Source organism: Chiloscyllium plagiosum, unplaced genomic scaffold (genome assembly GCF_037043375.1).
Source record: "Chiloscyllium plagiosum isolate Xiang-an unplaced genomic scaffold, Cpla_swu_hap1 HiC_scaffold_12, whole genome shotgun sequence".
In the NCBI taxonomy this organism is placed as follows: Eukaryota; Metazoa; Chordata; class Chondrichthyes; order Orectolobiformes; family Hemiscylliidae; genus Chiloscyllium; species Chiloscyllium plagiosum.
The window spans coordinates 18109103-18121454 of NW_028270150.1; the positions used below are offsets into that span (position 1 = coordinate 18109103).

General features: G+C 39.3%; 1 protein-coding gene across 4 annotated transcripts in view; it reads right to left on the reverse strand.

Annotated features, from left to right (window-relative positions):
* Positions 1-352: 352 nt before the first annotated feature.
* Positions 353-12352, reverse strand: part of appa (amyloid beta precursor protein a) — a 183801-nt gene continuing 171801 nt past the window's right edge. For 2 of the 4 annotated variants that reach the window (XM_043701399.2, XM_043701397.2), the window contains 4 exons: positions 8923-8976; positions 8048-8142; positions 4423-4569; positions 353-1464 (listed from right to left, as the gene is read on the reverse strand). In XM_043701399.2, the coding sequence (XP_043557334.1) occupies positions 1363-1464; positions 4423-4569; positions 8048-8142; positions 8923-8976 (398 nt within the window). In that variant the 3' untranslated portion in view covers positions 353-1362. The remainder of the gene's footprint in view (positions 1465-4422; positions 4570-8047; positions 8143-8922; positions 8977-12352) is intronic. The other 2 variants (XM_043701400.2, XM_043701398.2) reach the window with 1 other exon arrangement.

Genomic DNA, 12352 nt, shown 5'->3' on the forward strand with positions numbered 1-12352 from the left:
AAGGACAAGGGCAGTTGATGCATAAGAACATCATTACAGTGAAGTTCTCTCCAAGTCATACATCATTCTGACTTGAAACTTATTACCACTCATTCATAGTAACTGGGTCAAAATCCTGAAACTGCCTTCTTAAAATCCTTGTGGGTGTACATACACCATTGGAGTGCAGTGGCAGATCAAGTTAGGAGTTCTTCATCACATTTTAAGGGTGAGTAATGATGGGCAATAAATGTTGGCCTAATTAGTGAGTCTCACTGCAGAAATATATAAGAAATTCTGATGCTATTGCTATTTCTCAAACAAATATATTGAAGGTGTTGAAAGAAACAAAACTACGGTATTCAAGCCACAGTTCATTAAGAATCGTGTTAAATTTATTTATGTAATACATTGTAGAAAGCCATTCTTAAAGCTACATCTGTACAACCCATCTTATCACTGAGAGCACATCTCAGTATATACATCTGTTTCAAGCATGTCCCCATGAAGTTGCTTGCTCGGTCATGGGGGTATGCAGGCCACAGGGACACATCTAATACAGTTACATTCAGAAAAAGAATCAAGGTTTAACATGAATAAAAGATTCGAAGTAAACGACGCTTAAATTGGTACACAAAACACAGGCACAAGAAACCAGACATTTCCTTTATTCTGCAGCTCACAGACACTGTACAGCATCGAAGAAGATTCAGTTTAACAGCAGCTCCCTTGCAAAGAAAAAAAATGTTCTGTTGTGTTACCTGGAATAATTAACACTAACACTACAATGTTACTGCATAGTAAGCCTGCTTTTTCTCATCTCTCTGCCCATATCCATCCCTCCCTCCCACCCACCTCAAAAAAAAATACCAAACCAGCATGGTATCCGCTCACCTGCAAAGCAGTTAAAACTGACCAAGACAGAAGCACCCACATAACCCCTCCCCACCGACTGTAGCACAAATATGTTAAAGCATGTTGCAATTTAAGGAGGACTTCATAATCTGCACAAAATCACAAGATTACAGTACAACCTGCTAACAAACTACATGATAAATAGCAATTGGGTAGAAGACAAATATCATCATGCACTAAGTACAGAGAAATCCTAACAATTCACAAAAAAACATTCATTAATAATCATGTAGTGAAACAGTTAAAATGCTCATCAAGAATACATTTGTGTTTGTTTCTTAATTTTCACTTCTTCCAGTTCAGGCATCTACTTGTGTTACAGCACAGCTGTTCAAAAAAGGCGAGAATGAGCAGAATAATGGTACACGGAGTGTCTTGGGCAAACTGAACACCACACGGTAGAAGCTATCATATGCTGTCCAGCTTGGGAGATTACACTACTTTTTAGAACGGATGCGTGAGGATGTTTTAGTTTTGCATCTGTTCAAAGAATTTGTATGTTGGATTCTCATATCCATTTTGTTGCATCTTTGAGAGGTGGCGTTCCTCTGGGGTTACAGCTGCATCGACCTGTTGGGCAAGAGGCAAGGAAGAATTATACCATTTTGTTGATATTTAAAAATATCATATGATGCAGCACACTCACCGTGAAGGACTGTAGTGTCTGAAAGCCATTTTGGGGCTACAGAGGCAGTGCCTAAATTGTTAGCAACCATAAGAAAGTAAACCCAACCTTTTTTTTAAACAAATTGGCTTGCCAACAGCAATTGCAGTAGGTGTTTTAATTGGGATTTTCTATTTCCAAAGGGCATTACTGAAGATAGTTAAAACCTGGTACACAAAGTAATGGAAGTCAAGGATAAGGTGGCCTATATTAAAACACCAAGAATAAAAAGATTTGCATTCATAAAGCACTTTTCAATTCCACAAGATGTGTCATAACCCATGAAGTGCAGTCACTGTTGGAATGTGGCAAACACAAATTTTCACACAATAAATTCCAGAAGCAACAATGTGATGATGAGAGCAGCTGTTTTTATTTGTCGATTGAGGGAAAGTATTAGTTACGATACCAGGAAGAACTCCCCTACTCCTTTTCAAAGTAGTGCGATGCATGTTTCACATTCACCTAAGAGGTTAACTATAAGGCGTCATCTGAAAAGCAGCATTTATGATGATGTACTGCCCTTTTAGTATCACACTGACAGTATCACTCTGCATTACACTTACATCTCTGGAGCTGGACTAAAACTCTCATCTTCTGACTCAGAGGACAGTATGCTATCCATCAAGTCATGATTGATAAAACGATAGATATATAACGGGGAAACTGATGCACCTGCTTGTAACTTAAAAAAAATTTGTTAATAGGATATAAGTGTCGCTAGCATTTACTGCCTATCCCTTACTGCCCAAGGGTCTGAGCCATATGGAAGACAGACCAGATAAAATGGCAGATTTCCTTTCCGACAGGATATTAGTGAACCAAATAGATTTTTTACCACAATTGACATTGGTTACATGGTTGCCATTAGATTAGATTAGATAGATTAGATTCCCTACAGTGTGGAAATAGGACCTTCGGCCCAACAAGTCCACACCGATCCTCCAAAGAGTAACCCACCCCACTCTGACTAATGCACCTAGCACTATGGGCAATTTAACATGGCCAATTCACCTGACCTGCACATCTTTGGATTGTGAGAGGAAACCCACGCAAACATGGGGAGAATGTGCAAACTCCACACAGACAGTTGCCCGAGGCTGGAATTGAACCTGGGATCCTGGTGCTGTGAGGCAGCAGTGCTAACCACTGAGCCACCGTGCTGCCCTGATATGCATTAAATATGCATTTTACTCCAGGTTTTTACTGAACTTAAATTTCATCATCTGCTATGGATGGGATTTCAATTCAAGCCCTCAGAATATTACCCTGGGTCTGGATTGCTAGCCCAGTGACATCACCACCACACCACACTCCAATTTAATATTTAAACAAAAAGGACTGGAACACTGAATGCAAGTCTTTATGGAGCTTTATTCAAGCTTGCTTTAAGGGAAGGTTTGTGGTGTCCCAATGGTCTACCCAGTAAGAGAATGTCAACATGACCATCTCTTCCCGTTTACTTGCGCTCGTTGTAATAATAAGCAGTTCTTATGGAGGCATGAAGGCAAAGACAAGGAAGGCTTCGATAAATATGGAAAAATATTTCAGTGCTTAGTAGATTAAATGAGCATAAATTGTGCAAGGCATCATTCATGGCTTTTCTGGGAATCAACATGAAATGCAAATAAAGTAATTGAGTTTCTCTTAGAAGCCCCAAATGCAATATAATTATGCTAAAATAATGTCACTGTGGGAACCTGCTGCACTGTTCTGCAATCCATTCTCCATGAGATTTCACTGCACTGCAGTTATCAGGAGAAAACCTAGCACTGCTGTCGATGGGGTCAGAGCTCTGAACTCTCTAATTGATCCATCTCATCTATATTCATTTATTCATGTTTCCTACACTGTCCACAACACTGCCTGTTAATAGTATGATAACGTATTGCCTGATATGGCACTTTGCCAAATAGCAAGACTCTATGTTCAATTCCTGCTCTGAGCACAGATGGTTGATCTCAGTTGGGGTCACAGTAGTTTTGGGAGTTTGGAGGAGGGGTATGGGGGAATGGTGATGATGGTTAAGAGAGAAAAACAGAGGGAGGAGGTGGAACTATAACTGGTTTCAGGATTTTAGACATGGGGTAGTCAAAACAAAAAGTTGAATGCTAAGCTTTGAAAGAGTTCTGGCAACACATTTCAGTCAGTGCACAGTTGAGAAAGAGGTAATCTGTATGCAGCATAAACCAGTCAGGGGGTGAATGGCCTGTCACTATCCTCTAAATGCAATGTAACATGATGAAAGTAGTCACATACAATCAAGATAGACCGTAGAGTGAAGTTAGATAGCTTGCTAATGTACAATTCAAGCTCACACTGGAGGCATGGTGTAAAGAACCAAATGACTTACAGCACACAAAACTATATTGCAGCAAGAAATCAGGAGGCGCAAACTAAGAAAACCAAAAGATCGACAAAACCAATTGTTCGTTTATTTTCAGGCACAAATGTTTAGTTAACTGCTGAGACATATTCATATTGCTTTCACAGTCTGATGTCAAGTCTCGTACATAAATGGGCCAAGTGACAGGGAGTGTGCCATCCTGCAACTAATTCCTACACTCACCACCATCAGCGTTATTTGTTACCCGCAGACTTCAGTTTCACATTAAAACCCTGGAGGGAATGACAATGCAAGTTATTCAGCTAATCCAAGTAATGAGAATTCACTTGCCAGAACCAATCATTGGCACAACATGAATAAGTGTTACTTGGTCCAAACAGCAATTAATCAAAATCTTCAATAAAGCAGGAGAAAACAGTGGTTGAGAGGAAAACTTAAAGACAGCAGCATTGATACCAACATAATATACTGATATATACCACTGGTTGGTTGAAATAGTTGGTAAATAATTACCTACCTCAACAACACCATGATGAATAGATGTATACTGCTTCTTCTTCAGCATCACCAGGGTGATGACAATTACTGTTGCTATGACAACACCACCAACCATGAGACCAATGATAGCTCCTTTATTTGATCCAACATCCTCTGGGAAAAACACCTACGAAGTAGAATTACACATAGATATAACCCAAACTCAACAATTCCTACACAACATTCATAAGACTGTGCCCTGCATTAGATTTGACTACTTCAAGAAAGCTTTGTGTTTCAATTTACTGCAGGAATAGAATTTTTAAAAATTTCAGCATATGTCATTTATACATTAAAAATGCAGTCACTTATATTGTTAGCAAAAACAGCTGCTCTTATCTATGCTGCACTAGGTCTCAAACATAGAAAGACATTTAATCTTGAGACCTGTTGTGATATTTCATAAAACCACAAGACTGCAGCTCGTGTTTATTTGGAAAGTGTTATGCATCTGCAGATTCTGAATGTTTAACACACTGCCTAAGAATTCAACTTCTGCACAGACAAGCCGAGGTATATTTTTAAAATGGAAAGGATTCTCATTTATATTCACCATGGCCTCTCTTGAGTATACACCCTACACTGACTCGTTGCTAAATAAGGGTAATCTTCAAAAGGACATACGCAAAAACACACACACTAAACTACAATTATTCTCAATTGTGTCAAAGCAGTGAGAAAAATGGTTCTTAAAATAAAAGACATGTGATCATGCCTATTCTGGGTTCACTGCAGAGTCTAATTATCAAAATTAACACTAAGGTACCCATTTCAGGCATTTAACTGCATCTGGCTCCTGACAGCTTAAAGTACCTAGTGTTCCAAATTAGAATAGTTTTGGTTGAGCTTTGATCTAGGAAGCAATAACATTGATTGTTTTAGATGTTACAACCTTTTACTTCTTTACAGTTTTTAAAAACAAAGCAGCACTGACACAAAGCAGGTAAAAGCATTTTATCTTTGAACTGTCCTGGAACCCTTTCCCTCAAGTAAATGGAGAACAGCTGATCAAGAAGACAGTTCACCATCAGCTTAACAACAACAGACTTCTGGCCCATCTAATAATGTCCACACCCGATGAATGAATTAAATAAATTACATCCAAGGTCATTACCAACACTTACATTTATATAGTGCCTTTAACATACTAAAATAGCCAAACATTTTGCAGGAGAATTGGCAGAAAAAAACTGACACCGGATATGTTACAACAGATGATCAAAAGCTTTCTCAAAGCACTTTTTGGAGCATTTTAAAAGAGGATTGACATAGAGTGGGAGGGAGGGAATTCCAAAACTAATGGCCTTGACAGCTGAAAGAACGTCTGCCAAAAGGTGGATCAATGAACTTCAGGGATGGTCAAAAGACTAGATTTGGAGTGGTCTGAGAAAGGGAAAGTTAAGGCTGGGGAAGAATTTAAACACAAGAAAATAATAAATGGAGGTATAGCTGAACCAGCTGCCACTGTCAGTCAGTGAGCACAGAAGTGAAGGGACTTGTTATGAGTTAGAGATATGACCAACTCAAAATTCTGTTGTCTCTTAACTTGACATTTCCAATTCAATGACAGCTAAACTCCCACATTTGACCCTCCATAAACTTTCTGGATGTTTAAGATATCTCGGCATAGTTTCCATCTATTTAAATACCTTTCTAATTTTCTAGCCATAAAGCCAAAATAAAGAGTCTCGCATTTTCTCTCAATTTTAACACCATCAAATTATTGCCGATTCACCTACGCCTTCAAAATTCATTTGCAGGTTCTTTTAGGAGTGTCCAAGCTACATTTTTAATTTTTGTAGGTCAATTCTGCATATTCTACCAATCCACAACACTCTCAATTAAGTGTTTGCTGACATCAACAATTTACCAGTAACTGCTGACTACATATGTTTACCTCTAATTTTTTTTTTCATTCTCCACATGCATATTAGCAAGCCAATATTTATATTTTTCTTTAAAAATTTACTGACACTTTACATTTCCCAATGCATTCTTTTCATTCAAATCTTTTCATTTTTATGTACATGCTAGCTTATCATTTTTTTAAAACACGTTTTCGATGTCAGCAGACTCAGCCCACATTTTATTGCACACTGAATTCAGTGCGTGGGTAACACTGGCAAGACTGCAGTTATTCCCATGCCAAGCTATCCAAGATGATGCCGAACACCTTTTTGAACCACTACAGTTTTCACAGTTAAAGGTGCTCCAAGAATAGTGTTGGGTGGGAAATTATAAGATACTGACCCTGTGACAAAAGTAGAACAATATTTGCTATTCTGCTAGTGAATAAAATCATAGTTAAACTATGCCACTTTCCTGTCCTTTTCTCTCCATGTCCCAAAATGTATTACTGTCAGTCTACTTAGCAATTGAGCTGAGGTAGAAAATTCTAGAAATTCTCAACACTATGAGTGCAGTTTCTCAACTTAGTCTCTTAGAAGTGCCCAGACAATTCCTTCAGTGTGCTGTAATAGGGATTCTGCAGGCTCCCCATGCACAACGTCTAAAGTAGATGGCACAATGACTGTCTAGCCAGCAGAAAACCTGCCCTTATATTGTTAATGTCCTTTTGCAATTAAAGCAAACATACTTAATATAACTAATGTACGTTCCTAATTGCTTGCTGTACTGAATGCTAATTCTGTGTGCATGCGAAGATCCCCCTCAATGCCCCCCGAATACCAATGTTTGCTTGTTTTGAACTTTTAAAAAAATTCTTCATACCAGATTGGATAGTTTCACACAACCCCACATTAACCCTTCTAGTCAATCACAGCAGTTAGCATTCCTTATTTTCACCCTCCTCATGGCTCACACTGCCTTCTAGCTTTCTATCTCCAGCAAATTTGGATACAATATGCTCCGTTTGTTCATCTAATGGGGAAGAAATGTTAAGCGATGTTTAAATCAGGATGGTGAGAGATTTAGTGCTGCTTCCTTCTTAGTGAAGAACTTCACAGAAAAGGAATGCGCTATTGAAGTTGCCTTGTTAAGTCATTGCTTTGCAACCTGCACATTGTACATAGAGCAACATTTTAGGACCCAGTTAAGGACTACCTTTCTCTGATAGGTTTAGGACTTTGGAACCCACTTTGTCAGACAGCACTGGAGGAAGGATCATTGAATACTTTTAAGGTAGCGGTAGATAGATTCTTGACCAATAAGGGAGTCAAAGGTTTTCAGGGCTAGGATGGGATGTTGAGTTGTGGCCATATCAGATCAATTATAATCTCATTGAATGGAGGAGCAGACTTGAAGGGCCGAATTACCTACCCTTGCTCCTAATCTGTACGTTTGTATAAGAGGACAATGTACAGTGGCAGTGTATAAATCACAAATGGTGTTGATCTTTTTGAATGTTTTACAGCTGTCCTCAGCATGGAACATGACGCAGATTTGATCACGTTCCTGACCTGATGGTTACAGCACATTTGTGTCAATATGAAACATCATTAACTGACTTAGTTTTGATTTAGCATTCGTCGATTAAAACGGCACGACTAATAACAGGCCCATTTTCCAAATCAGCAGACACAATGTTAAAGTTTCCATATCATTAGGAATACCTTCCAAATAGTTTATACTACAAAATCACTCACCAGCTTCTGATGATGGACCTCATACCCAGAATCCTGTCGGAATTCCGTCTTTACTTCCGCTATTTCCTCTGTCTTAATGCCAGTGAGTCCAGAGCCTGTGTATATACAAAACCATTTGGAACGTTTCTAACTTTGCAATGAGAATGTGTACCCGCCCAAAGACAATGTCCAAGACCACACTTTGTGCCAAGTTAATTAGTCTCAATTAAGGGAATTGTAGGAATGCCATAGTTGATATTGCATTCCAAGGCAAGGGTGAGAAAAATATTTGTTAATTTAAATTGTAATCAGGGATCCTAACAAGGGGAAGGGGGAGATAAAATGCAGAGAAAGAGGAAGGGCAAACTCACTGTGGACTCAAATATGAATTGCACTTGGTGAGATCTTGGGGCAGGGGTATTGTTGTTGCTGCTGGAGTTTAGCAATACCATGCCTTCAGATAAGAAGAAAATAAATGAATGCTCTGGTGTCTCTCTCTGCTCTCATACTCTCCAACCCCCATAAAGCATCAACAAGAATTGCTTTTCTATGCAGCAAGCTCTTGTAAAGATGTAGGGTGGGGATGAAGAAGGAACACAGGAAAAGGGGAAGGAAATAAAGGATAAGCAGTGAGGAGGGAGAAAGAGAACAGGAGGGAGAGAGAATAAGAGAAGAAATGGTCAATTTCCTCAACGAAACATTCCTCATATGATCCTCTTCAAAGTCAGAACTGCTCTGTCCAAAAGTTAACCTTGCTCCTTGTGATCTCCCTCATTGGGCACTATATTTGTGCAAATTAAAACAAGGGATGCAATTTAAGAGTAAAAATAAAACAAAAAGTATTAATTTGAACCATATTAAAATCAGCATTCAGCATAAGCCAAGCAAATGGATACCTGGTCGAGTGGTTAGTCCTCTGTCTGGTGCTGGCCGCGCATCAACTGGTTCAACTGGGCATGTACATTGAGAAGTAGAAACAAAAGAGTAAGTAAAAATCAGCAAGTGGTGAGGGAAACAAAATTAGAAGCAACTAAAAGGAGCATAAGCAGCTTGTATAGGCCCCTGCATCAGCCACACAGGATAACTGCCAGCAATCCAAACAAATATGGTTAGCCTTGATGACACCAGCAATATGGAATATTAACTGTTTCCATTATTGTTCAACAAAACCATCCTTTCCCATGCCCTTACCTCTGCAAAACCCAAAGGCCAATACAATAATCACAAACTTCATTGAGATTAGAAATCTGCACCCATGTTAAGAACAAAACCATTCTTTCCCCATGCCCTACTTCTGCAAAACTTAATGGGTAGCACAATATTCACACAATTGATTGAGACGAGAAACTTGCACTCGTGTTAAGAACAAAAGAAAAAGTCTGTTGGTATTTGTTCCTTTGTTTATAACAGTGAAATTTTATGACTGGAAATGCTACCCAAAAGCAAATATGCCCAGAAGTGGGAATTTTGGATTAGTCCATAAAAGCAAAGGATTAGAAAAAATAGCCAATCAGAAGTCCCATTTGACAGACTCTAAATTAAAGCTGCCGTAATGGAAGCACTCTGGAATCTGATTACATAGGGACTTTTGAAAGGCAATTGGACATATAGTTGAATACAATTAATTTTCAGAGATATGGGGAAAAGTGTGGAATAAAGGACTACATTCAATACTGGCACAGGCATTAAAAAAACCTGAGTCTGTAATGTAAGATTCTTTGAAAGTTATTTATGAAAGAGAGAAATGGAATAGATTTTGAGAGTCAGGGGATGGGGGTGGCAAAACAATAAATAGAACAGAAGGTAGGGCACAGAAATCTAGGTTGACTTTGACTGCATACCTAACTAAGGGCAAATTACTTTGCCTTGCTTTATGACATACCAGCTATGCTAAATAAAAACAGCCTTAACTTTGCTTAACTTTAAAATTAATTTTCAAAGTCACTCTTTGCAGAATTTTGATCTTGCTAAAGTTTCAAACCAGAAAGGGTGAAAGAACTCATCTAATCTTGATATAAGGTCTCAGAAAGTCATCTGAGAAGAGACAGGACATGGTACAGTACCTGTGAGTATGTGCAAACCACCCACATCCCATAATTAGTACATTAACAAACTAACATACAGTCTTCACTTTTTGTTGCACAATGAAAAATACTGTGCTGTCTGAATACCTCAGATCTGGTTAGTAGTCAAGAGGCTGTACTCCATGAAAATGATCTTTTCACAATTAGCTTTCACAACTAAGAAGTTATTTGAAACAGAGCCTGACAAATTCACTTTTAAAACTCATTCTGAGTTGAATTGTGTTTGTTATAAAACAGAAATCTGTTATGAATCCAGTTAACAGTATCACCATTTGGTAGGCCTCCCAAGTGATTGTAGGGTATTGGCACGGCATCACACAATCACTTTCCATTAACAAGGCCAGCTGCCAATCCTTTCATACTGCGGGTCTGAATTATTGTTGAACAATCTGTTCGAGTGGGAGTGGGAAGCTGGCTCATCTGGGCAAGTGCAAAACATTCACATGAGCTGGTATAAGGATTAAAGGGCACTGCATTTGAAATCACTATGAGCAAGGTGAGACAACAACATTCTTGATGATGCGAGCTTAAAAAGTCTGTCTGGATGCAAACTCACGAAAAAATGTTTCCTTTGTTCTATGTTGCAACACTATTCTGCACTAAGTAGATTATAGCTTTCACTAATTGTCGCTGAAAACCTCTTCTACCAAATGACTTCGGCAAAGGCTCAGGAATAGGTCACCTACATTACCACTTTATTTAAGGAAAAGATATGATTTCAGTTGAGGCAGTTCAGCAAAGTTCACTAGGATGATTGCTGGTATGAACAGACTGTCTTATGAGATAAGGCTAAATAGGTTGAGACTCTACTGATTGGTATTCAGAAGAATGAGAGATGATATCATTGAAACATACAGGATTCTTAAGAGGTTTGACAGTGTAAATGTTGAGGGGATGGTTCCCCTCATGGGAGAGTCCAGGGACAGAGGGCATAACCTCAGAATTAAGGGACATCAATTTAAGACTCAAATGGAGAGGAATTTCTTCTTTCAGATAGTTGAGAGCCTTTGAAACTCTTTGCCGTAGAGAGCTGGGGAGGGGGGAATGTCTGTGCATACATTTAAGGCTGGCATAGATACATTTTTGATCAGTTGGGGTATCTAAGGGAAAGGACAGGAGAGTTGATGAGAGAAGCAGCCATGATCCTACTGAAAGGCAAAGCAGGCCTACTTCTGTTAATCTTTCTTATGGCCTTATTTCAGCATCAAGCATACCCCCAATCAGGAAAACAACTCCTGGTTTACTGCCATAATGTGCTCCAGCCCCCAAATGTTATGAGGTTATACTGCATCAGTGTGGTACTGTCTTCAATCATCATCAATCAAGTTATCTGTATGAATACATCAATCAGAGGCAGACTGGGGGGGCAGTGTATGGGCCCAGATCTTACGGAACCAGGTGATAAAATCAGTTCACAAATGATCAGAGGGGAATTGAATTGAAATGAATTGAATTGAATTTATTGTCACGTGTACCGAGGCACAGTGAAAAGCTTTGTCTTGCGAGCAATACAGGCAGATCACACAGTTAAATAGCGTAGCTAAGTAAATAACAGGTTAACAGTGGCAAAAACGAAAACACAGGTACAGGCGAATGCTGAGAGTTTGAGGGTCCATTCAGTATTCTCACAACAGTAGGGTAGAAACTGTTTTGAAACTGGCTGGTATAGGTTCAGGCTTCTATATCTTCTCCCCGATGGTAGAGGTTGTGAAAAAACATTGTCAAGATGGGATGGATCTTTGAGAATGCTGACGGCCTTTCCTTGATAGTGGGGCCTGGTAGATGGATTCTATAGATGGGAGGTTGGCCTTTGTGATTGTCCGGGCCGAGTTCACCACTCTCTGTAACCGTCTCCGATCTTGGATGGTACAGTTGCCATACCAGGTAGTAATACATCCAGACAGAATGCTCTCGATGGCGCACCTATCAAAGTTGGCAAAGGTATTTGCTGTCATGCCAAATTTCCTCAGCTACCTGAAGAGGAGGAGACATTGTTAGGCCTTTGTAACCAGAGCAAGCACATGAAGAGTCCAAGAAAGCTTGTTGTGGATGACTACTCCCAGGAACTTGACACTCTCCACTCATTCCACCTGTGCTGTTAATGTGTAGGAAAGGCATGAGTAACATCCCACCGAAAGTCAAAAATGAGTTCTTTGGTTTTGCTGGCAATGAGAGCTAGGTTGTTCAGTGCACCATTTATCCAGTTCTCCCACCTGCCATCTGTAGTCTGTTTCGTCGCCAT